The 26,784-nt window shown below is 46.3% G+C and overlaps 1 protein-coding gene across 1 annotated transcript in view; it reads left to right on the top strand.

Moving 5' to 3' along the window:
• Positions 1-26,784, top strand: part of ralgapb (Ral GTPase activating protein non-catalytic subunit beta) — a 94,361-nt gene that overhangs the window by 38,384 nt on the left and 29,193 nt on the right. The window contains exons 10-20 of the mRNA XM_078283724.1: positions 937-984; positions 1,460-1,611; positions 1,704-1,905; positions 10,710-10,857; positions 12,000-12,164; positions 15,092-15,206; positions 17,916-18,051; positions 18,730-18,791; positions 23,863-23,971; positions 24,680-24,813; positions 25,617-25,799. Of these exons, the coding sequence (XP_078139850.1) occupies positions 937-984; positions 1,460-1,611; positions 1,704-1,905; positions 10,710-10,857; positions 12,000-12,164; positions 15,092-15,206; positions 17,916-18,051; positions 18,730-18,791; positions 23,863-23,971; positions 24,680-24,813; positions 25,617-25,799 (1,454 nt within the window). The remainder of the gene's footprint in view (positions 1-936; positions 985-1,459; positions 1,612-1,703; positions 1,906-10,709; positions 10,858-11,999; positions 12,165-15,091; positions 15,207-17,915; positions 18,052-18,729; positions 18,792-23,862; positions 23,972-24,679; positions 24,814-25,616; positions 25,800-26,784) is intronic.

The raw sequence follows: 26,784 nt of genomic DNA, 5'->3' as shown, positions 1-26,784 counted from the left end.
GTTGGGAACACTTGTAATTGTCACCGCCGTATGCCAAAACTGGTCCGGGTGAGCGGAGTCAGCACTTGAAATGAAAACGGGCTGCATCGCCTACGTCAAGCCCGAGCGACCCGGGGTCAATAACAAGTGCAGCCTATTCCAACAAAAGACAGTGATCGGAATGAATGTTTACATGACGAAATTTTATCCATTGACCGGATTATGAAAGTGTTAAACCAGCCCTCTCAAATGGAATGAAATTTCATTCAGAATGGGCCAGTTTGTTCTGATTGGGCGACTATTCTTCTTTACCATTGCAATAGTTTTGTCAAATAAATAATGGCAATGTTGTACAATCATACTTTGTATTCATCTTATTTCTTCACCTCGAATCGTAGCTGAATCAAATCGTGAGTTTACCACATCGTCCCTCCCTACTGTAATCAGTGCTAACTCTTTCTTAAGTAGGAAGGACACTTAAGTAACCCAAAAAATATATATTTTTATAGTGCATTTAAAAATGATGTGCCAAATTTCCTGAAATAGGCCTGACTTGCTGAAATAAGCCTGACTTGTTGAAATAAGCCTGACTTGCTGAAATAAGCCTGGCTGCTTTGTGGAACAGTGGAACCGTCTTCCTGCATTCAGATTAGTTACTGAGATGATGGATGAAATCTGATCTATGTATTTATTATACATTATAGTATATCTATTATATATCTATATTATTTATTTATATATTTATGGGGTTGGATAACAAGCTGTTCTGTACTCCAATGCTCTCACAATCCCCAAAGTCAAAGAAGGGTCTTGCTTATATTAAATTAGAAGTTTAGTAATTATTTGCTTTTAAAAATGAAAACAGAATCCTGTCTTAATTTCATGGGTTGAATGATCACATGTTTTAGATTTCCAGATTGTTTCAGGCTGTTTGACTTTCACTCCATCTCCTCCCAGGTGTTGCTGTGACCAGGAGCAATTTCAGAGAGCGCCTCCCCTCCTATGGTACTCTAGCTCCCTGCCAATCACCAGGGAGCTAAATGGCTATTGGTGGATTTGGTTGGCAGTGAGAGAGCTGATTGGTGGATCAATGAATGCCTTGAGCCTATCACAGTTTCCATCAGGCGTCAGCGTCAGTCTGTCAATCAAAGTGGGGTTTGGTTTGATCCATGCGGTAATGACAAGATGTCAGCCAATCAGAGTGCAGCGTTTGGTTTGATCCATGCTGTAACGACAAGCTGTCAGCCAATCAGAGTGCAGGGTTTGGTTTGATCCATGATGTAATGACAAGCTGTCAGCCAATCAGAGTGCGGGGTTTGGTTTGATCCATGCTGAATGAAGTAGAAATGTTTGATTCTGATTCAGTCCACTGGACTGGTGAAGGCTGTGTGTTCACATCCCTCCTCTCCTCCTCTCTCCTCCCCTCTCCTCCTCTCCTCTCCTCTCCTTCTCTCCTCCTCTCCTCCTCTCCTATCTTCAGGTATTTCTCGCCCTCGTTCTGACAGTGCCCCTCCCACTCCAGTGACCAGACTGAGCATGCCCAGTAGCCCTCCCTCCACCAACACCACCCCTCCACACAACAGACGACAAAAACCAACTACTGTTGCCAAGGCAACCAGCAAGCCTTCAATGGTAAGGGTGTGGGTGGGGGGAGTAGGAAATCGATTTTCTGTGAAGCAAATCAGAATAGCTGAGATTGAACTGATCTCCTCTCTCCTCTCCAGACTTCATCTTCATCCTCCCAACACTGGAAGTCTTCCTCCCAGCAGCCCCCCCCCTTCTCCCCCCCTCTGTCCAGCCCCTCCAGACCCCTCCCCTCCCCCTCCAGGTCAAAGGTCAACTCAGTCCTCAATCTGTTTGGCCAGTGGCTGTTTGATGCTGCGCTGGTCCACGTCCGACTGAACTGGAGAGATAGCAGTGTGCCTGGTGAGTTCTGTACTGTCTGTACAGTACTTACTACATTTACTTTATTATTATTAAACAATACATATACTTTATTATTATTAAACATTATTAAACAGACAGCTAACAGACAGCTCATCTTTTCACTTTTAGACAAAGCTTGTAAATTACTTTATCTTGTAATAAAGTCTTTTTAAATCAGTATTTTATGTCAGATTATTAATTTCTTTGGTGAGTATCCATGTAATGTTTTTTTTTCTCAATACATTGACTGGATACTATGTCACTTTTATCTGTTTTCTTTTGCCATCCTGTAAAGCACTTTGAGCTACTGTCCTTGTATGAATGGTGCTCTATAAATAAAATTCATTATCATTAATAAACCGGTTAATGTAAAGCGTTCCCCTTTGCATCGAAGTCTTGATTCACCATTTAAGGCTTATTTTGTAATAATGAGCGGCTCACTGTACATTATGCCTTGCCTTATATGTATCTGCCTTATATACTCCTTATGTATCTGCCTTATATACTCCTTATGTATCTACCTTATATACTCCTTATGTATCTGCCTTATATACTCCTTATGTATCTACTAGGGATGTCAATAGTTAACCGTTAATCGGTTAACCACCGAGAATATTTTTGACCGGTTACGCTTGTCGGTCTATAGGTTAATTTGCATACACCAGTGTTGCCAACTTGGCGACTTTGTCACTAGACTTAGTGACTTTTCAGACCCCCCTGGCGACTTTATTTCTCAAAAGTGACTAGCGACAAATCGGGCGACTTTTTCTGACCATGGGAAGCAATGTTAATGTGTTGAATCCCAAAGCATTTGGCAATAAATTGGTTCGGCTGATGCTGGTTTTCTCTACTTGCTTGTCTAATCCAGAGAGGTCTGATGACAGCGTTTCCCACACACAGCGTAGCCCCCCTCCCTCCGCTGAGAGCAGGGACTGTAGGATAGGGTCCACTTGTAATTGCTACCGGCGTATGCCGAAACTGGCCCGGGTGGGCGGAGTCAGCACTTAATATTAAAACGGGCTACGCCGTGGCGTGCATAACAAGCGCAGATATTTATATGCAAATTACAGCAAATGGACAGCCTTTGAAATGCGGCTCCAAAGCTCATCTATCTACTAAAGCAAGGAATCTCTGTCTGTGAGTCTGTCTGTGAGTCTGTCTGTGAGTGAGTGTGTGAGTGTGTGTGTCCTTCGCATATCTCGACACACGACACATTCATTATTAATAAACTTTGAATAAACAAGCGAACAGCGCTCTGTGCAGCAGCAGGGCCAATGGGCACTGCACTAGTAGAGTCAATGGAGCGCCAGACTAAAAGGAAAGCGCCACTTTCTTGTATTTCACGTCATTTTGCGTTTCTTTCTTAAAAATTAACTGGTTAGTTACCGGTTAATGGGTGTCGGCCTATCGAAAGCAAAATTAACCGAAACTGACATCCCTAGTATCTACCTTATATAAGTTGAAGGTGGTTCAGTTCACTAGGTGGAGGGGGTTCAGTTCAGTAGGTGGAGGTAGTTCAGTTCAGTAGGTGGAGGTGGTTCAGTTCAGTAGGTGGAGGTGGTTCAGTTCAGTCTAGTTCAGTAGGTGGAGGTGGTTCAGTTCAGTAGGTGGAGGTGGTTCAGTTCAGTAGGTGGAGGTGGTCAAGTTCAGTCCAGTTCAGTAGGTGGAGGTGGTTAAGTTCAGCAGGTGGAGGTAGTTCAGTTCAGTAGGTGGAGGTGGTTCAGTTCAGTAGGTGGAGGTGGTAGAGTTCAGTCCAGTTCAGTAGGTGGAGGTGGTTCAGTTCAGCAGGTGGAGGTAATTCAGTTCACTAGGTGGAAGTGGTTCGGTTCAATAGGTGGAGGTGGTTCAGTTCAGTAGGTAGAGGTGGTTCAGTTCAATAGGTGGAGGTGGTTCAGTTCAGTAGGTGGAGGTGGTTTGGCCTGGTAGCGGTTGCTCCAGTGTGATGGAGCTCCTGAAGTTACAGTAGCTGGTTATTCTGTTGTTGGTGTGAGATGCTGAGGTGTTGCGTTCTGAAGTGTCTTTGATATTCTTGGTGAACAGTCTCACACCTTCTGAGATGCTGAGGTGTTGTGGTCTGAAGTGTCTGATATTCTTGGTGAACAGTCTCACACATTCTGAGATGCTGAGGTGTTGCGGTCTGAAGTGTCTTTGATATTCTTGGTGAACAGTCTCACAGCCTTCTGGTTGAGCTGCAGCTGCTGCTGGGGGTTCTCTTTCTGTCAACTCTGTTCGACACAACTCACTCTATGGGATCAGCATCTCCGATGCGATTGGCTTGAAGTCCTTATACACGCCTTTCAGGCAGAAAGGATTGCCCAGCACCTCGGGAGCCCCTCCCTCCCCCAGGGGTATAATAACCCTTGCTGGCCTGCTTTCCATCACAATTTAGCTCTTCAAGACTTGCTTGATAGCCCTATCTAGATACACTACCTTATTACCTGTGGATATTCAGCGGCTTGTGTGCTTCAATTCGAAGGAGATTTTTCATCTACCTTCACGAGGCATCACTGTGTATTCACAGATTATTCACTTTTCGGCTTGGCATTCTATTCTCAGGCGCTGACTATAGCAGCTAGTGGTCACCGGCAGCCCCAGCTCTCAGGTACCGTGCCTAGAATAGCTCTTTGCCCGGTCGAATACAATGTTATCCTCCAGCGCTAGCTTTGCAGCTAGTAGGCTAACCAGTCGCTCCAGCTCACCGGTCCCGTGCTGGTGATAGCGTGTGGGCTCGCAGTACAGCTTGGAAAAACTATTCTCCGGCACTAGCTGAGTCAGCTAGTAGGCTAACCAGTCACTTCGGCTCACTGGAACCTTGCCCAGAATATTTTTTCCACCCACTAACGAGCATATCGTTACCTTCCAGTGCTAGCATTACAGCTAGTATGCTGTGCTGGAAATACCCCCATCCTAGCTATCCCAGCTAATAAGCTACCTGGTCGCTTCAGCTAACTGGGGGCGTGTTGGGAGAACGTGTCCCTGCTCGATATGGATAGACCTCAGACCAAGGGAGGGCCCAAACGCCGGCCTTGCCCTAATGGCTGGAGCTATTCTATTGAGAGGAAGGACACTCACTCTGCCTGTACTACATGTATGTGGCTTCAGCACGCTAAGATGGCTCTGTCAGAACCAGGCGCATGCCCCCATTGCACCCACCTGGACGTCAGAACCCTTCAGAAAAGGTTAGATTTTCTAATGCTGAATTTCGAGCCAGCTGATATGCATAACTCGGAGCCACCGCTATCTGACCTAATTAATATTGAGCACAGTGTGACAATACGGATGCACAGATATGGATAACACCGATTCCCGCAATTGAATCGGGTGGTGTGGATGCTGTTCAGCTGGCGCTCTCAGAGGAGGAGAGCCTAGACGCTGGAGTGGAAGACCTTCCCAGCGACCACTCTGATGGCGGAGCTGAGGATGAGTCACCCCTCCTGACTCAGACTCAAGCTGCTGCCGGGAGCGGTGCACAGGGCTCTTCTACAGCCAGAGCCCTGTTTTTGAACATATGCCAGTGAGCCGCTCTCCGACTCGGACTCAACTGGCCTGTACCAACTGCTAGCAAGGAGTCTAACAGGATGCAGGGCAACTTCCTCCCTCCTACCCATGCGGCAGTGAAACTCTCAGTCTCTTCCCGTTTTTAATGACTGCTATGCTGACATTAAAAAGACATGGGACCACCCATATGAGGCCAGAGTGCCGTTGGGTGGGTTTAATGCGTTCACTGAGATGAACAGAGCAATGGAGTCAGGGTGCCTCACCTGCCCCAAGGCAGAACCCTCCATAGTTGGCTATTTGGCGCCTGATGCCAATGCAGGCTATTCCTCCACGCCTATGCTCCCTCATAAGCATCCCAGGTTTTCGGCGCAGATTTTGGTGCGGTTGCCTCTATGTAGGCTTCGTTTGAGCTGAAGAAAAAGGAGAGAGAAGCTCTCAGCTCCCTGCTTTCACGTAAGCATGGCCCTTCTCCCAGCCGTCCTACTATGGTGGGACGTTCCATCGCTCAGGTAGCTGCAGCAACGCCATCAACCTCTACCTGGAGACCCAGGTAGCCCCAAGTGGCCGCTCAGCAGAGGGGATCCACTCACCCAGTGGCCCCCCAGCAGCAGGTTTGGCCAAGACAACCTCCTCCTTCTGGCGCCATGGGTCCCCCACCACAAGGACCCATGTTTAAGAGGAAGAAGAAGCAGAGGGCCTGACTACCCCCCTCTGCTCCTCTCTGGCGAGCGGTGGGCTAAGGTTACCCCACCCTGCTCCCCCCACATTGCAGATGCCCCAGCCTGTTCCTCTGGGCCTGTCAAGTTTGACCTGTCAGACTCCCGTGTATGTTCCCGGGCAGCTGGCAGAAAAATGGTTCACACAACGTTGCACAAGCAGGCCCTCATGTTCCCCCGTGCGCTTCATAGCCCCACTGACACTAGGGTATGTAAGCTGGGCATGTCCTCAGTTCCCCCTGGACACGAGCAAAGCAGTCACGTTACCCCAAATCACACAGACCATGTGTTGTCAAATAAAGAGTGCTTTACCACATTCGGGCGTGGAGCCGAGAGTGAAGCACAAAAAAGGTGTGAAAAGAAAAAATATGAGTCTGGTGTTAAACACAAAACAAAAAAGGATGCATTTGCCTATGAGCCCAGCAGAGGGTGTTCCCCCACCCACACCGCGGGGGAACCCCTCTCTTGGGGAAGACGTGATGTGTACACCGCGTCAACACCTCTCACAGCCCGGCCTGGCTCGAACCTTCACAAAGTATGCCGAGGCTGCCCTTGCTCCGCTGAGAGAGATGGGAATATCAGTGATGGCTTATATAGACGGTCAGTCTATGGCCAAATCAATAAAGAACACAGAGATTCTGCTGTCTCATTTTCGAGTTGTGGGGTTCACAATAAACACCAAAAAGAGCTCATTTATCCCCAGTCAGGAGAGGATATTTCTGGGCACAAAAATAAACTCTGTCTCATACAGAGCCGCCGTTTCCCAGCAGAGGGAAACAGTGTTCCATGCGTGCCTGGCACAATTTTATCCAGGGCACAGGATCCGTTTCAAATTGTGTTTTCGTCTTCTAGGTCTAATGGCCTCGATGATAGCAGTAGTCCAGTTGGGTCTGTTTTTGATGAGGGATTTCCAGCGATGGATTCTCTCCCTCCAGTTAAATCCAGCCAACTGTGCCCACCCCAACAGGGAGGTTTTGATGGCTGTGTGTGCCAATACGCTGTCTGTGTGGCAAGATCACACACTGCTTTTGCAGGGTGTGCCGATGGGCATGGTAGTTTCACGGAAGGTGATAACTACAGATGCTTCTCTCACGGGCTGGGGAGCCGTCTGTCAAGGCCGGGCAGCGAATGGTGTGTGGACAGCTGCACACAGCCAGTTCCCCATAAACTATTTGGAGCTGTGCGCAGTGTTCCTAGCCATGAAACATTTTCTTCCCCTCGTACAGGGTTATCATGTGTTGATTCGCACAGACAATGTGTTGGTGGTCTCTCACATAAACAGACAGGGAGGCGTGTGCTCCCGTCGGCTCCATCAGTTGGCCCAGATGGTTTTACTGTGGTGCAGTGCGCAAGTACTATCACTGAGGGCGACTTGTCCTGGGTCATTTAATCGTGGGAGTGGACCTCCTGTTGAGAGGGAATCTATCACATCAAGAACGGAGGATTCATCCTTGTGTGATAGACGGGATATGGATGCGTTATGGCGGGGCTACTGCTGATCTCTTCGCATCCAGAGAAATCGCGCACTGTCCGCTGTATTTCTCAATGAGGGAACAGGACGCGCATTTCCTCTGACTCATCTCATCCCGGCTACACTCGAGAGAGTGAGGAGGGGGGGGCTCTCCCTGACTTTGGTAGCGTGGGGGTGGCTCACAGACATAGTCCGGCTTTTGAGCGGCGACCTGTGGCGCCTCCCATGCCACAGATCTTCTAACTCAGGCTTGGGGGGAAATATGGCACCCTTGGCCGGATGTATGGAACCTGTGGGCGTGGCCCCTAGAAGGTCCAAATTAAGTCTGGAGGCTTCCCCCTAATGTTATGGCAACTATTCAGAGTGCCAGAGCAGCATCAACTAGGTCATTATATGACCTTAAATGGAATGTGTTTGATGCTTGGTGTCAGGGGAAGGGCCTTATTTTCTATCAGTGCTCCATTGTAGCCATTCTTACATTTCTACAGGAGCTGCTTGACCAGGGCAAGGCTTATTCAACCTTGAAAGTTTATTTGGCAGCTATTTCGGCTTACCACATAGGCTTTGATGACATCACGGTGGGAGCCCATCCTTTGGCATGCCATTTTACGAAAGGGGCATGACGCTTATGTCTCTCTGCCAGGCCGTTAGGCTCCATCATGGGATTTATCATTAGTGCTGGAGGCACTGGGTGATGCTCCTTTTGAACCATTACCGGATATAGAGTTAAAGCTGCTCTCCTATAAGGTAGCTCTGTTGCTTGCTCTGGTGTCCGCTAAGCATGTGGGTGAGCTCCATGCGCTGTCCATTCATCCATCCTGTATGCAGTTTGCCCAGGCTGATACGAAAGTTTCGTTGCGCCCCAATGCAGCTTTTGTATCTAAGGTGCCTAGGGATTATAGCTGTTTGGCCTTTGAGCTCTCTGCCTTTCATCCTCTGCCATTCGTCTCTGAGGAGCAGTGGAGACTTAATGCTTCATGTCCGGTTAGGGCATTAAGCATTTATATAGAGAGAACTCAGGCTTTCCGCTGAAGTGACCAATTGTTTGTGTGCTTTGCCAACCCTGCTAAGGGTTGAGCTCTGTCCAAGCAGCGTCTTTCCCACTGGATTGTGGGAGGAATTGCCATGGCTTATAGTTGTAAGGGCAAGGACCCACCACCGGGCGTGTGCGCTCATTCCACCAGAGGTGTGGCTACATCATGGGCTCTACTCAGAGGTATCCCTGTGAGTGATATATGTGCCGCTGCCAGTTGGGCGTCTCCTCATACTTTTGTGAGGTACTGTCGTCTCAATGTGATGGCTCCAAGTTTGGGCCAGGCGGTGCTAGAGGTGAGCGGGGCAGGTCACTAGGTCTGCTGGATGCAGCTCTGGGTCGACAGGGGCATGTATAAGACTCCCATAGAGTGAGTTGTGTCGAATGGAGTTGAATGAAAGAGAACGGTCGGTTACCCTGTAACCTTGGTTCTCTGAAGGAAACGGAGTAAGGCACAACTCTGGAGAGCCCTGTAAAGCCAGCTCGTCTTGAAGAGCTGTATCATTGTGATGGAAAGGAGGCCAGCAAGGGTTATTATACCCCTGGGGGAGGGAGGGGCTCCCCAGGTGCTCGCCAATCCTTTCTGCCTGAAAGGCGTGTATAAGAACTTCAAGCCAATCACATCGGAGATGCTGATCCCATAGAGTTAGTTGTGTCTCACTCCATTTCCTTCAGAGAACCAAGGTTACAGGGTAACCGACCATTTCTGCACCATGTGTCTCTGTACAGGCTGCTGATGGTGTTTATCAAATGCGGAGGAACATCTGTTCTGCGTAATAGGGTGGATGTGGTTATGATATGGAACCAGATCCAGGGTGGATGTGGTTATGGATGTGGAACCAGATCCAGGGTGGATGTGGTTATGGATAGGGAACCAGATCCAGGGTGGATGTGGTTATGGATAGGGAACCATGGATGTGGAACCAGATCCAGGGTGGATGACGTTATGGATGTGGAACCAGATCCAGGGTGGATGTGGTTATGGATGTGGAACCAGATTCCAAGATTCAAGATTCAATATTTTATTGCCATACAACCTTAGTTGTAAGGAATTTGTCTCAGTGTGCTCATAACACCATTAACAGGGACCACAAGCATAATATAACATAAAAACATGACAAAAGCACATAAGGCACATGATAAATAGCACATGATAAAATACATGATAAAAACCCCGCTCCACCCCATAATTAGAAAGGTGCATACATCAATGGATGTAAGACTTAAACAAAAAAAAAGTACAAGAGTAATGTCCAAGTGATCCAGGGTGGATGTGGTTATAGATGTGGAACCAGATCCAGTGTGGATGTGGTTGTGGATGTGGAACCAGATCCAGGGTGGATGTGGTTATGGATATGGAACCAGATCCAGGGTGGATGTGGTTTCCCTGGCTGGTTGCTCTCTCTGCCACCTGTCTCAGTGCGTCAGGTATCTTTGTTGTCTGCAGTTAGATCATTTGTCCTGAGTCTGCATCCCAGTTCTGCTCTCAGGAACTGGTTGTCTTCCTCTAGTTCTCAAACAGCCTGCTGGAGTTCCTTCACCTTGTGTCTCTCCGTACAGAAGAACTAACTGACTGCCTGCTGTCTTCAGACCTCTGAACGCTGCTCACTGCTCTCTCTCTCTGAAACCTTTGACCTCTGGATCTAGGATGGAGAGTCCCTCCTTCAGCACCTTGAGGCTGCTGGAGAGTTTGGGTGTAGATTCACTGGATGGTGTTGGTGGGTTTCTGCTGGGGATGGGGAACCTGCTGAGGATGAGAGGCTTTAATTCTTGATGTTGCTGCAGTTTTCAGTGTTTGGAAGCTGTTCTGAAAGTAGTCAAACTGTTTTCTGATCCGGAAGTGGCTGGCTGCTCTTCCCACCTGTCTCATGTCACTTATTTACATCGTGATTCAGATTTCCTCCAGTGAAAACACTATGAATCACTAAAAAAGTTTAAGAGCTCATCATTTTTGCTCATCATTTTTCCATTCTGTCTGTCTCTCCCTCTGTCTGTCTGTCTGTCTGTCTGTCTGTCAGTCTCTACCAGGCTGTATCACACTGACTTACTCTCTCTCTCTGTCTTTCTGTCTGTGTCTCTCTACCAGTCCAGTCTGTGGTGTCCAATCCTCTGTTTGATGTCAGTGAGTTTCCAGAGAGTTGGGAGTCCGGCCGAGCTGAAGCCTGTGGGACACTGTGCAGGATCTTCACCTGCAAGAAGACTGGAGAGGACATCCTGCCTGTCTACCTGTCCAGGTACCTGTCTACCTATATGTCTGTCTGCCTGCCTAGGTACCTGTCTGTCTACCTGTATGTCTGTCTACCTGTCCAAGTACCTGTCTGTCTACCTGTCTGTCTATCTGTCCACGTACCTGTCTCTCTCTACCTGTCTGTCTGTCTGTCTACCCGTCCAAGCACCTGTCTGTCTACCTGTCTCCCTGACTGCCATTCTTAAGGTCGTTTATTTTATTATCATGTTCACTGTACACACAGCGGTTTGGTGTCAGCAGCAAGAGAGATGCAAAGCGCCTGTCATCTTTGTGAGCACGCTCAGTTTTTCCACCTGCTGCCAAAGTTGAACAGTGTTGAAATTTTGCCTCTTGCTACGGTGGAACCACATCTGCTGGCCAATCAGCACAGGGGGGAGGTCCTACTGGTGTGACAATAACAACAATCATGGCGTCAATGGAGGACGTCATCATGCTGGTGTCACAGTACCCAGAGCTGTATGGCACAACTTCAGAGTCATATAAAGACTCGTAGGCATGGCAGAATATCAGTGGCAGAGCCGGTAAACCACATCTCTCGGGTACTCGGGAAAATGTGTCAGTTTGCAATGCACTAGTTAGAACGTGAGGGGTGGAAGGATAACAAAAGTTAAATCACAAAGGTATACGTGGTGAAAATGCATGTGAATTGAAAACAAGAGTGATGAAAATACACCTCCGAATCCTTCATCAATAATAATAATAATCACTAATAATAAATAGTAAATAACATGTAGGTAGAGTGCTGCACCCGGGAAGAGTTCTAAAGTCCGCCCACCAACAAGGTTGTTTGCTGACTGGATAAGCACCAAATACATGATTTTCATGTGTCACAGCCAGCAGTTGGCTGTTTTGGTCTGTACGCACCTTTACTGTTTGTCTGTCTCCCTGTCTAACTGTCTACTTGACTACCTGTCTGTCTACTTGTCTGTCTGTCTACATGTCCAGATAGCGGTCTGTCTGCCTGTCTGTCTTTTAAACATCTTATGACTTATAGGCCCTCTGAGTATTTTCTCTCCTCTTTTCATCCTTTCATTTTCTCCTCTCCTTTCCTCCTCTGTCCTCTCTCCTTGTCTGTCCTCCTCTCTCCTTCTCTCTCCTCCTATCTCCTTCTGTCCTCTCCTCCCTCAGGTTCTACCTGGTTCTTCTGCAGGGTCTCCAGATGTCAGAGGTGTTCTGTCCTGTTCTGGCTTCCATCCTCCTCAACTCCTCCTCTCTGTTCTGCTGTGACCTGAAAGGAGTCAATGTTCTGCTTCCCTCCTTCGTCTCAGCGCTGGAGAACGTACTGCCTGACAGGTACTACTACTGCAAATACTACTACTACTGCAAATACTACTACTACTGCTAATACTGCTACTACCGCAAATACTAGTACTACCACTGCTGATACTACTACTACTACTACTGCTAATACTACTACTACTGCTAATAATACCACTACTGCTGATACTACTACTACTACTACTGGTAATACTACTACTACTGCTAATACTAGTACTACCACTGCTAATACTAGTACTATTACTGCTAATACTACTACTACCGCAAATACTAGTACTACTACTGCTAATACTACTACTACTGCTGATACTACTACTACTACTGCTAATACTACTACTACTGCTAATACTAGTACTACTACTGCTAATACTAGTACTACTAGACAATCTAGTTGTGGTTCAGACTGTACTTGCTCCTGTTCCTGACCAATCATTGTCTGTATCGTCACATGTAGAACACACATGTGGAATGTAAGATCTGTGTCCAGCAGGACTTTTATTGGTAATGATTTTATCTCTTCTAACTGCCTTGATTTTATGTTTTTAATGGAAATGTAGGTTGACTCAGATAGCCGTGTCATCGAGGCATATCCCCCTAATTTTATCTTTCTAAATAAGCCTTGATCCTCAGGTCGGGGGTGGGGGGGGGATCCTCCCTTTCACTACTCTGAGCCATCCCTCTGTCTTCTGTGCACTTATTTATCATCCTCCAAAATGCAATAACAATTTTATTTCTGAATTCTCTGACCTATTTTCTGTCATGACATCATGAAAAGAAGTGAGAATACAATATTTTCCCATCTCATTTCAGAGAATCAGAACAATCCCAGATTCCTTTTTAAAACTATTAATTCCATCATTTTCCCTGGTCCTAAGGGAATTGCTGACTCCTCTCCTTTGCAAAAGATTCTTGTCCTTTGTCAGTAAGTTATCTAGCATTTGTGCCCAAATTTCCCTCTCAAGATTGTATGGTCTGTAACCCTAACCCCTGTTCTTGGGCGGGGGGGGGGGGGATCCTTCATTAGATGTTATGCCAGCTGTTTTACCCATTTTATTTATTTGTCATTTTAGCTAACATTGAGTCCATCATAGCTTTGAAACTGCTCAGCTTAAAGCTTCCAATTACATTTGACTGAACTCTGACAATGGGGATTGCACCATTTTAGTTTTGTTAGACCTTTCTGCTGCTTTCGAGAGAGTGGACCACTCTATTTTAATTGGCCATCTCTCCAACTGGGTGCAACTTAAGGAGACGGTTTTAGACTGGGTTAGGTTTTATCTTAGCGAGTGCCCCCTTCAGTATTCTGCGCTGTCTTCATTTTATTTTTATTTTATTTTATTTAACCTTTATTTATACAGGGTAGGTTGTCTGAGCATGCATGCTCTTTTTCAGTAACACCCATTTTATGAATCCGTCAACAAAGGCATTACATATTGGTGAATTGAAATGCCACAGATGTTGCAGCCAACCCTTGTATGGATATCATTTTAGATGTTCCTTATCGGTCCTAGTTATAGTGTGGGAAATGTCATTTCACCAAGCTGGCCAGTTGAGTAAATTAAGCACAAACAACAGCATTTTTTATATGTAGATATACAGTATGTACTGCTAATGAAGCTTGAGTTAGTGCAGGTAGGACACCTAAGTAATGTGCACCATGTCAGCTGACCGTCAGCAGATCCAGACAATTACCAGTTACCATGTTGGTCCATTTAAGCTGCCAACACCTAATTCTTCTCTGCGATGTGGTTATACTGCTTGCTCCTACCTGCTACATGCTGTTACTGGTTGTGCTGCTTTCTCCCTCCACCACCCCAGACTCCTCCTGTTCTGGTTTCTTATTAATCATACTTGTGATGGCATCTCTTGTGCATTAAGTATATACCATGTCTCAGTGTGTCTGCTGGGTTCTGTTCTGTTTTCCCTGGGGGGGAAACTCCCCACTGAATCTTTAGCATTCTGCTTGCTTGTATTCATACGGGGAGCAGAACCTGTACCACCAAATACAACTGTGTAACCATTCATACAATAAGATAAGATAAGATAAGATAGCACTTTATTAATCCCCTTGGGGAAATTCAGGTGCCACAGCAGCAACTGGCAGAACAGTACCAAGGAAAGCAAGTACAATAAGTACAATAAGATAATAAAAAAGCAGAGGTAATGAGATGAAACAATAGAGGTAATATACATAATATAGAGACTATAGAGACAGTTCAAAAATGCAAATAATAATATTAATAATAATCAGAATCAGAAATACTTTATTTATACTTTTAATAATAAATGCGTATTTGTATATATTACTGTGTATATACATAATCAGGAGTTCAGTCATTAGTGCGGATGAGGAAAGGGGAGGGGGGGGCTCTGAGGGGCTAGGGTCCAAGTCCAGGTCTGAGTTATTGTGCAGGGTGTGTGTGTGTGTGTGTGTGTGTGTCTGTGTGTGTGGGGGGGGGTCAGGAGTTATGACTGGCTGGCACCGGGGTCGCTGATGTTGTTGAACAGTCCAATGGCCACCGGCACAAAGGAATGCCTGAGGTGCTCCATCCTACACAAAGATAGGACAAGCATTGTCTGTCCATCTGCTGTCTAGCTAAACCTTTGCAGATAAATTACTAGCACTACACATAGAGCTAGAATGTTGAAAAGTTGAGTAGTGCAAAATAATTCAAAGTAGTACAAAAAAATAGCAAAAAAAGTAGCAAAGGTAGACAGAAAATTAGAAAAAGTTGCGAAAAAGTAGATAAAAGCTGCTGTGACTGGCTGCCACTCTCAACGACGGCACCACTACTACTGGTTTAACCATATGACCAGAGTGTTCCTGACTGAACTACTATTGCTGCTATTGCTACTTCATATCAGCTCTGGAGAATCTGCTTTCAGTTTAATGCTAAAATAATTTCTTTGTCTGTCTCTTCGTCTCTCTGTCTCTTTCCCAGGGAGCTGTCCAGGTTTAAGAGCTTTGTGAATCCTACAGAATTGAGGAGAGCTTCAATCCACATCTTGCTGTCACTCTTGCCTCTTCCTCATTACTTTGGACCTGTCCAATCAGAGGTAACCTTCTGTCTACCTTGTTAGACAATCATATAAACTGTACCTGTAGCCCTACTTCTACATACTTATACAATAATATATACCTGTAACCCTCCCTCTACATCATTATACAATATATTTGTAACTTTCCCTCTACATCATTATATAACAAAATATACTTGTAGCCCCACCTCTACCTTGTTCTACAACTATATATACCTGTAACCATGCCTTAAAGAGTAAGGCCACCTGCTGGCGCATAAGACCATTGTCTTAATTGAAGAGTTGGACCACTTGAAAAATTTGACTGACTTAATATAAATAGTTGACTACCACTACCATATCCCTCTACCTCTATCTTTTATATATTCTAAATGAAAATTTTCTTACACTACTGTCTTTTTAAATAAAAGCGTGTTCCTGACAATTTGCATTTGGCATATGTAAACATCACCAGTAAGCATATAAGGGCAGCAGACGTGGGATGACGATGAAGAAGCTGCTGGAGTTGGTTCAGCCAGGTGATTGGTTCACAACCATAGACCTGAAGGATGCTTACTTTCATGTTTTCCGGTGGTTCAGAGACACAGGAAATTCTTGCGTTACGCTTTTCAAGGGATGGCCTATCAGTACACTCGACTTCCGTTCAACTATTCCCTAGCTCCCCGTACCTTTTCGAAGTGTGTGGATACAGCACTTGAACAGCTACGCCGTCGAGGGCTGTGGGTCTTTTGATTCGCCAGGTTGCGTTTGGACCCAAGACGTCACAAATGGCGTCTGATGACTGTCTCCCCAATAGCCAAAAAGGACTTGAACTATTGGGGAGCCACCCGGATACTGACAGTAGGAACACCCTTAGAGAGACTAACCTCCTATGTGTCAGTGTTCACAGACGCCTCCCTGACGGGATGGGGGGGGGGAGCTGCCTGGCGAGATCAGTAGGTAACATGTGGCCTCCAGGGGAAAACCATCACATCAACCTACTGGAGCTGACGGTGGTGTTGCTGGGCCTGCAACCCTTTGCACCCCTGTTACAGGGCAAAGATGTACTGGTGAGGACCAACAATCGGACCACAGTGGCTTATATCAACAGACAGGGCAGCGTTCAATCTGCGCCTTGAGAGCTGCAGAGAGCTTGTCGTTGTGGGTCATGGAGAACCTCCGTTCTCTCAGGGCATTACGCATCCCTGGCCTGGAGAAAGCAGGGGCCGCCATCATGTTGAGGGGCGGGCCCCTGGCGGACGAAGGGAGGTTACACCCTGACGTAGTGGGCCGGATTTGGTCCGTTTTCGGGAGGGAGGTAGTGGATCTTTTTGCCTCAAGGCAAAACGCCCGCTGTCCGCTATGGTTTTCTCTGCTTCACCGAGACAATCCACCCCTTGGGGTGGACGCCTGGGGGTGGACGCTTTCGCACACGAGCCATGGCCAGGAAGGCTGCTTTATGCCTTCCCTCCTCTCCATCTCATTTCTCCCTTGCTGAGGATACAACAGGAGGGGATGTCTGTCATCCTGGTATCCCCGGACCGCATGACAGCGCCGTGGTACACAGAGATGGCACAGCTGCTGGCAGCTCTCCCCTGGACAGTTCCTCAGTTTTGGGGCACTCTGTGGAACGCAAGGCCCACTCTGGGTCAGCCTCTCAACGTTTGGTTCCTGAGAGGGACAGACTGATGCGTGCTGGCTTGTCTGTGCAGGTAGTGCAGACTATCCAGGGCACGTGAGTGCAATCCACCATCACTAACTACAAAGAGAAATGGCTGGGTTTTCAGAAGTGGTGCGCAGAGAGACGTTGATCCACTGAACTGTTCAATTGGATCTATTCTCTCTTTTCTCCAGCACCTGCTGGAGAGGGGACTGGCGGATTCTACTATTAATTCTACCCGAAGGGACCTACACCCAATGGTGTAGTGAGGAATGTCTGATTACAAAGAGTTTTAATAATAATGTCGTGAAAATATAAACTTAGTAAATACAAGAGCCAGTTGCATTCAAAGGCACTGGGGTAAATTCTCGTCACTCTACAACAACATGCTTGAAACTAGAGATTCCCCGCTTTCCAACGACACCAAACGCATCACAATCCGAGCAACAAAACATCCACTAGACCCAGGAAACTTTTTTACTTGACTGTTTTACAGTCACACTGACAAAAATTCATGTTTTTGCCCTAATATTTCACCAAAGACTTGACAAAGATGTTATTTTTCTCAAAACGGCAGATTTTAGTTACTCACCCCTTGTCAATTTCCAACCACCGTTTTTTCCTGAATTTTGGCTAGGGTCTATGTGGTTAAAGTGTATGCATCAGCAATCTCCTCTTGTCATGAGGAGTTTGGTGAGAGGTCCGTTTTTGGCCATCCCCTCTTGAAATGTTTTCTGAGCAAACGGTCTGTGATGCGTTCCACTGCCCCCCAGTGGGAGTTGCCGTTGGTTCTGGAGGCCTGTCGAAGGAACCTTTTGAGCCCATTTGTCAGTTGTCTCTCAAGCTGCTGTCTATTAGGACAGCACTGCTGCTTGCCTTGACCTCGGCTAAGAGAGTAAGTGATTTGTGCTCTCTTTCGGTCCACCCCACCTGTTTGTTGATCCGTGGGGACCTGAGCATTTATGTCTTTTCAATAGGTTGTGATGTCACTCAGGTATTGATGTCACTCTCCAGCCAACAGCTTCCTGCCTAGAATGTTAATAATATTCATGATAATAGCCATCATCATCATCTGTGTGTTTATTTAGGTGTTATTAGAAGGGAAATTCAGTGGTGATGATGTCACAGTGGTCAGCTGCCTGTCTCTGAAGCGCCGCCTCGTCAACATCCTGATTGGAGCTCTGCAGACAGAGACCGACCCAACCAATACCCAGATGATACTAGGTTAGTGCTACTAATATTATTATCAGATCCTTTACTGTCTGTAATATGTTCAAAACTCTGCTGCCAGGATCCTCACACTGAACCATCACATCACTGTAAAATTCAGAATCATCTTCCAGATCCTCCTCCTCATCTTTAAGACACTACATGGTTTGGCTCCGCCCTCTCTACTCAGTTTGCTCCGCCCTCTCTACCCAGCCTACTCCATCCTCTCTACCTAGCCTGCTCCACCCTCTCTACCTAGCCTGCTCCACCCTCTCTACCCAGCCTGTTTCACCCTCTCTACCCAGCCTGTTTCACTCTCTCTACCCAGCCTGTTTCACTCTCTCTACCCAGCCTGCTTCACCTTGTCTACCCAGCCTGCTCCACCCTCTCAACCCAGCCTGTTTCACTCTCTCTACCCAGCCTGTTTCACTCTCTCTACCCAGCCTGCTTCACCTTGTCTACCCAGCCTGCTCCACTCTTACACTCCTCTCCAATCCTTGGGCTCTGATCTCCTCCTCATCCCTCGTACCAGGAGACGCACACAGAGACCGAGCCGCTGCTCAATAAAATCTTCAGTCTCACTTTCCCTCAGCTGCTGGTCCTGAGCAGCGCCCCCTTATTTCTGTAGGAGCCATATTGGATAATGGGTTTTAATAATGTTTCTTGAATGTATGTATGTGTTGTTTCCTGCAGCGGCCATGTTGAACCTGGTGCAGGACTCTGCTCTGTTGGAGGCTGTTGGACAAACTCAGCAGGTGAGTCTACTAAGATCTACTGATATTCACAATCCAATATTTATTTAACTGATTATGTTCGAAAGGAAATTGACCACAGCAGACTGTGTGGAATGGTGTTATTGGACCTACAAAGGGCCAGACAGGTCGACACTCGACCATGGTCACTCACTCACTTACTTACTTGCTCACTTACTAATAAATTGAAGTCCACTTGACGTGATAACAATTCACTTGACTGGATCAGTTCTTATTTAACTGGTAGAGAACAGGTAGTGGAAGTCAGTGGTACCCTTTCATCTCCTAAGGCAATTACATGTGGTGTTCCACAGGGCAGTGTGTTAAGACCCTTACTGTTCCTACTGTACATCAATGACTTAAGATCTGTGTGTTCATCCTGCAGGCTCTTTCTCTATGCAGACAATTCAGCCATTCTTGTTTCACACAAAGACAAACAAGTCCTAGAGAACATATTGAGTCTGGAAATTAGTAATGTGAATACATGGTTTACAGACAATAAGCTTTCCCTTCATCTAGGAAAGACTGAAACCATACTTTTTGGGACAAAAGTAAAACTTAGCAAAGTTGGGGATATCAAGGTTGAATTAAATGGAACTCCTCGAAACAGCAAAGAACTCGGTGGAACACGGTGAGTCTATGGCACAGAAGGTCTTGAGCAAGGTTAATTCTTGCACCAAATTATTGGCCAGAAAAGCAAATCTAATGGATATTGATATGCTAAAGGTTTTGGCTTCTTACCTTGTGCAGTGCCACTTTGTAACACTGGTAATAGGACTCAAGTGCAGAGAAGATGAGCAGGCAGGCTGAACAGCAGTTGACTGGAGTTTTATTCAACAGGCAAAATGAACAGAGGAAAAAGCCAACAAGGCTCTACAACTAAACTAGCCTCACAAAACTTAAGAGGCAAAAACAACAAACTCTCTTCTATACAACTTAGAATCTTGCTGAACCACAGCTTGACATGAAGACAGCGAAACTTCTCCGTAAAGACTGCTCAAGACTCAGCAACTGGAATGAAGAGCAGACACAGTTATATAGACCCAAGCCCAGGTGGAGGCAATACCCATCAGTGATCAGGCTAGCCTGAAGCAGCTGGGAACCATTATCACTGATGATCAGGACTCGTGATGCTGTGTGGGTATGACACACTTTGACATTTCCAGTACGTCATGGTACTGTGCTTTACCAAACCTCTTGGAAAATAAATTACAAACAGCCCAAAATAAGCTAATTAGGGTCGTTCTGCTCATGTAGGCAGGAGTTGTTTTCAACAACTTCCTGCCGAGGCAAGGGGCACACAAATCAGACTGTGTATGGTTCACAGAATCATCCATAACTACGCTCCAACCTATTTGAAGAATTATTTTCCATTTGTAAGAGATGGTCATGGCCGTAACACCAGGGGGAGCAGAGTCATTATTGGGCTCTACAATGATCGCTGCTCCTCAGTCATTGCTGCTGCGCACCACATCATTTCATTGTTAGCTTGCTTTTGAATTAGCTCATGCACGTTTTTCCTTACCCCCTGGCTCTTGCCCTCACCATGTCTCTCACCCTCTCTGGTTTGGAGCATGAGACTTTCTCCTCGGGGGCAGAGGTCGATCTCGTCCCTAAGACTTCAGCTCAATCTGCTGCCATTCGATCAGAGAAAGAACCCAATGTTCTGCGTCCTCGTCGTAGCTCTCGCCTCGCTAGGAAACAGTTAGCCAACTGGCCGATGACTTGTGTATTGTAAGCGCTTTATGCCCGTAATATCTCTGCTCCACCCGGCTTGAACCATGAGGAGCTTTTTGAGTTCTTCATGGATTATGAAGGCTCCGATATTGCCGTCACCAAGATCAACAGCACACAAGTTTTGGTGAAAGGCAAAGCTCCAGCCAAGAAGCGCTCAGCCAACTGGCCAGTCCCAGTCCCAACAGGCTAAACCTTCCGAGCCCAGCACTTCCACCACTGAGACGTCCATCCTGTCCACCCTCATCGACATTAAATCCGCCATCGGGAACATGAACACCAGGATAAGTGCTTTGGAGAACATCGCGAACTCCCCTGCTGCTGCCGCCACCGCTGTTGCTGTAAGCATGCTGGGTTCTTCCGGCTTGACCTTCGACCTGTCGACGTCACTTCCTCAACCCACCTGCTTGCCTGCCAACATCACTCCTCTCAGGACTCCATCAATGGGATCTCGATTCCTGTCTCCCGCTTCCGCTATCCCAGATAATCTAAGGAATGAAATTCTAGCAGGTATCTGTCCATTCAAGCATTATTTAAAAAAATATTTTACATTTATATTCAAATGAATGCAAGTAATAATCATGCATTAAAAGTTTTATTAATCATTTATGCACTTGCCTTGACAGGACATGACTTTAATATGGTGAAGATTTTATTATCCACCGATAAGAGATTCCTAGACTACAGGGACTTCTCAGTGATCCTTAAAGATAGTGACCCTCGACTCTTCAAATCTCTGATCTGCGCAGAATTTGTTGTAGCTTTCGGGGTCTACAGAGACACGATCTGCGAAGTGTATCCTAACGAGTACCACAAGCCTTTCTCTACCAAGGCTGCCATGTACATCCAGAAATTCAACCAAAAATTAGATTGGTCTGTCCCTGATTAGCAGATATTTTCTGGGCATAAGACTTTGTCATGTACCATCTGCGGCTCCTTCTCCCATACTGCCTCCTTGTGTCCAAGAACTGCACTGCAACAGTTGTCTCAGTCCACCTCAAAACCTCAGCCTCAGACTAGACCCACGGTTCAGGGCAGTGCTAGCCAGCAACCCAAAAAACAGGTACCATATTTTCCCGGCTACAAGGCTCTAATCTGTGTCAATATCAATGAAAATGTCTGTACATTTACCAACTGTAAATTTTGTGCAGCTGGTGCACAGACAGCCACCCACGCTCTGTGTGTCCCAGGAGGTCCCGTCCTGCAAAATAAACATGCATCATCCATCGACTCCAGTGAATGTTCCTGCTCTCTCCAAAGCCCCTAACAGATGTTTTGTTCATTATCTTCTCACTGGCCTGGTCCAAGGGTTCTTAGCAGGTTTATGCTGGGTCCCAAAAGTTAACCACGTCTGCCAGAACTTGCAGTCCACCCTCAAAGAGCCTGAGGTAGTAGACGAGCTTCTCAAAAAAGACGTTAGCAAAGGTTACATGATTGGCCCATTTTCCAAGTCACCCTTCTCAATTTTAGTCCTATAGGTGTTGCAACACAGAAATATTCAGGGAAAAAACAGTTAATAATCGATCTTTCTGCTCCGCACAATAGTTCAGTTCCAAGCATTAATAGCTTAATTCCACTCGATTTCTTTTCCTTCTTTTGTGCCTCAGTAGATAATGCTATCCAAATGATCAAAGCAGCAGGAGTATGTGTGGTTAGGAAAAATGACGTAACGGATGCCTTCAAAGTAATGCCACTCCACCCCTCTCAGTGGTATCTCTTTGGAGTTTTAATGGTGGACAAAGTGTTATTTTTCAGTTAAATTAACTTTTGGATGTCGCAGCATTTTGGATGTCTTTGATTAGTTGTCAGAATCTTTATGTTGGATTCTATATAATGTAGCAACAGTGGAGATCATTAATAAAGGTCGCTCTTCAGTGCCTATTATTAACAGTCTCATGTGACGTCTAACATGGACTTACATAATTAATAATTTCATTTTGCGAGCCTCATTCATCCCTGCTCTCTCTGGTTTTAAATTTCAGGAGTTCGAAGCCATGGGCCCGGCCACTCAGCTTGCTGTGCCCTCTATTCACCCAAATGATGCTAGACTAAATCAATCCGAGCCACTGCAGAACCTGTTGTAATCAGCCGCCAGTTATATGAGATTAGGTCTGGCTAGAAGTACTCTCCATTCTGCCAGTAAACATCCCTGTAGTCTCTGCCTTCATAGTCTTTTCTTTTGAGTCCTGCAAACTACAAACACACTCAATTAAAGCCACACTAGCGGGGATTCAATTCCACCTACGCTGTCCAGACCTATCATCACAGAGTCTCCTCAGGAACCCCTCGATCTGCTGGCTTCTCAACGGACCTTCAGGCAACAATAAAAGACTTCCCCTCACTATTTCACTGGTGCGCAATATGGTCTCTAGGTTAAGGCAGGGCTGTTTCTCTGAGTATATAGATAAAATGTCCTTCTCATGGCTTTCTATGGGTTTCTACAGTGCGGTGAACCAGATCTTCCTCTTTCAATTCTCAGCATGACCTCACTTTTTCTGATTTGATTTTAGAAGAGCACATGTGTGGTCTTTTTGAAATATTCAAAAATGGACATATCTTGCCAAGGCACACCAGTAATTGTTGCAAAAACAAACACTGCCTTTTGTCCCTTCTCTTCCATGGCGAATTACTTGCAATGCCGGCCCCGTACTCACCCATCTCTCCATGGCCCTATCGTCATTCCCTGCTCTCGTTTGGTTCACTGAGCTGTCTGCTGCAGGGAGTGACAGGATCAGAGCCTAGACGCCATACTGAACTCTGTATCTATTGCATTCATTCTCAATAAATCTGTTTATGTGAGTTGGCTGACTGAAATGAAGTGAAGCCTGCGAAGCTAGTTCAGGCAGACAACTCCGCTGCAGTTGCACTGCAGTCATGTGATACACACACTACTCATGCAACTCATATCCAACGGCCCCCTCTCAATAAGGCGGTGTATTTACTTGCTCACTGTTTTGCTTGCCTATGCTGCTGCTACACTGCTCAGACTGATGATCGCTGCTGTTCAGTTATTGCTGCTGCTCACCACATCGTTTTATCATTCCCACTTCCACCCAGCATCCACCTGGAGGCTCTGATTTATAGGTTTCCTCCAGGGGGGGAAGTTCCCTATCGTTACTCTCTGCTCTCTGTGGCTCGCTGAGCTGTCTGCTGCAGGGAGTGACAGGATCAGAGCCTAGACGCCATACTGAACTCTGTATCTATTGCATTCATTCTCAATAAATCTGTTTACGTGAGTTGGCAGACTGAAATGGTTTTCAGTACAGTTGAGGATCAGGGAAGTTGTTTTTTTTTCTTTGAAGATAAAACAGTCACTTCTCTCCCCTTCTCTCCTCTCCAGGGAACAAATTCCCAACCCAGTGGAACCAGTGGAACCAGTCACAGCAGCAGAGCGAAGCCCAAAACCCCAGACAGCGAACGTCCTGCTCAGGCCCTGCAGAGAGACTACAGTAAGACTGTCACTATGGCAACAGTTAATATGGTGGTGTACAGTATGACAGAGGATAGTATGGATAGGTTGATAAGTTGGAATGGCTTCAGTAAAGTACAGAGTAGATACACAGGTAAAACCACAGTGATACACTTTAATGAAGCCTGTATGAAATGCACTACAGTTCTATTAAGTTTAACCAGTACTGCATTGTGCTGTGAACACATTTGTCAAATCCTACTGATTTCATTAACTACATTATAGTTTTATAATATGAAGCTGAGTGCTGGATGTTTTCAACACTGTACTGGTGTGAGGTTCCATATAAAAACTATAAAGACAGGACCATGTCAGTGTGAAGTATGTAAGCTTTCCCCACTGAAACTGAATCACTGGTGAGTCATCACAACCAGTTCGCTACGGTCCAAAAACTTATCACAACTTGAACAAACCAGAATAACCTGAGAAACAAAATTCTATAGAAGGACTTGGTCCAATTTATGTAATTTTCTGTTGGCAAATAATCAAACATCACGTTATTTATTATATATGTTATTAACTTAACTTTGTCTACTTACAAGACTTTTCCAATTAATTTTAATTGTATTTGTGTCCTTTGTTGCCCTGTAAAGCATTTTATAAATCAATTTGATTAATGACAACTTAACAGCACTAACAGCAGGTGTGTGTGTGTGTGTGTGTGTGTGTGTGTTGCCATGGTAACCAGCTCTCCATACAGACACAGCAGGAGGCCTGTTGACTCGTTTTGTCTGTCTGCTGACTCAGCGGCTGACGGCTCAGTGGAGAACAGACTCTTCAGTCTGTCTGTCGGCACTGGAGCTGCTGAGTGGACTGGCCAAGGTACACACACACACACTGTTACAACCCGGCTCAAGGAAGTAACAATGAGGGAGCCATACGCCAAAGTAAAAGTTAAAACAATGATTTATTAACTAAAACTACTGGATAAACAAACAACACAAACTACATAAAACCAAAAGAACAGAACAAAAGGTGTGCATAGGTGAGGAGGGAGAGCGCAACTGATGGTCAGGTGGCTTTTTAAGCCCAAGGCGTACACCGGGCCCAGGTGCGCTCTATCAGCCTCAATGACGACCCCGCCCACCAGGCTCCTGCAGGACAGACAAACATCACAGTACCAGCAAGCAGAGCAGGAGGGTCGTCACAGCACATACATACACACACACACACACACACACACACACACACACACACACAGGGCTGTTGTGACGTCTCCTCTCCTCCTCGCTCCTCGCTCCTCCTCTCCTCTCTCCTCTCCTCTCTTCCTCTCCTCTCCTCCTCTCCTCTCCTCTCCTCCTCTCCTCTCTCCTCTCTCCTCCTCGCTCCTCCTCTCCTCTCCTCTCCTCCTCTCTTCTCCTCCTCTCTTCTCTCCTCTCCTCCTCTCTTCTCTCCTCTCCTCTCTCCTCCTTGCTCCTCCTCTCCTCTTTTCTCCTCTCCTCCTCTCTTCTCCTCCTCTCCTCTCTTCTCCTCTCCTCTCCTCCTCTCTTCTCTCCTCTCCTCCTCTCTTCTCTCCTCTCCTCTCTCCTCCTCGCTCCTCCTCTCCTCTCCTCTCTCCTCTCCTCTCCTCTCCTCTCCTCTCCTCTCCTATCCTCTCCTATCCTCTCCTCCTCTCTCCCCCTCAGGTTCAGGTCAGTATTGAAGTGTCAGAGAGGAGGAGAGCAGTCAGTTCAGTCTGTAGTTATATCGTGTTCCAGTGCAGTCGTCCTCCTCCTCTTCACTCCAGAGAGCTTCACTCCATGATCGTAGCAGCTTTCCACTGTCTGACTGTCTGGTTAACACAGCATCCTGCCCTGCTGAGCCACCAGGTAACTACCTACCGACAGGTCACTAACTACTGACCAGGTCACTAACTACTGACCAGGTAACTACCTACTGACAGGTCACTAACTACTGACCAGGTCACTAACTACTGACAGGTAACTAACTACTGACCAGGTCACTAACTACTGACCAGGTAACTAACTACTGACCAGGTAACTACCTACTGACAGATAACTAACTACTGACCAGGTAACTAACTACTGACCAGGTAACTACCTACCGACAGGTCACTAACTACTGACCAGGTCACTAACTACTGACCAGGTAACTACCTACTGACAGGTAACTAACTACTGACCAGGTAACTACCTACCGACAGGTCACTAACTACTGACCAGGTCACTAACTACTGACCAGGTAACTACCTACCGACAGGTTACTAACTACTGACCAGGTTACTAACTACTGACCAGGTAACTACAGGTAACTACCTACTGACAGGTCACTAACTACTGACCAGGTAACTACCTAATGACAGGTAACTAACTACTGACCAGGTCACTAACTACTGACCAGGTAACTAACTACTGACAGGTCACTAACCACTGACCAGGTAACTAACTACTGACCAGGTAACTACCTACTGACAGGTAACTAACTACTGACCAGGTCACTAACTACTGACCAGGTCACTAACTACTGACAGGTCACTAACCACTGTCCGACTGTCTGGTTAACACAGCATCCTGCCCTGCTGAGCCACCAGGTAACTACCTACCGACAGGTAACTAACTACTGACCAGGTCACTAACTACTGACAGGTCACTAACCACTGTCTGACTGTCTGGTTAACACAGCACCCTGCCCTGCTGAGCCACTAGGTAACTACCGTATTTCCTCTAATATTGGCCCGGGCCTTTATTTACCTCAACTGCAGAGGGTACCAGGCCTTTATTGGAAGCAGGCTTATATTATAGACAGGCCTTTATTTCTAATTCCCTCTGTTTGATAAGTATATTTGCTCATATT

Source organism: Centroberyx gerrardi, chromosome 5 (genome assembly GCF_048128805.1).
Source record: "Centroberyx gerrardi isolate f3 chromosome 5, fCenGer3.hap1.cur.20231027, whole genome shotgun sequence".
Lineage (NCBI taxonomy): Eukaryota > Metazoa > Chordata > Actinopteri > Beryciformes > Berycidae > Centroberyx > Centroberyx gerrardi.
This window is presented reverse-complemented; position numbering and strand designations above follow the sequence as displayed.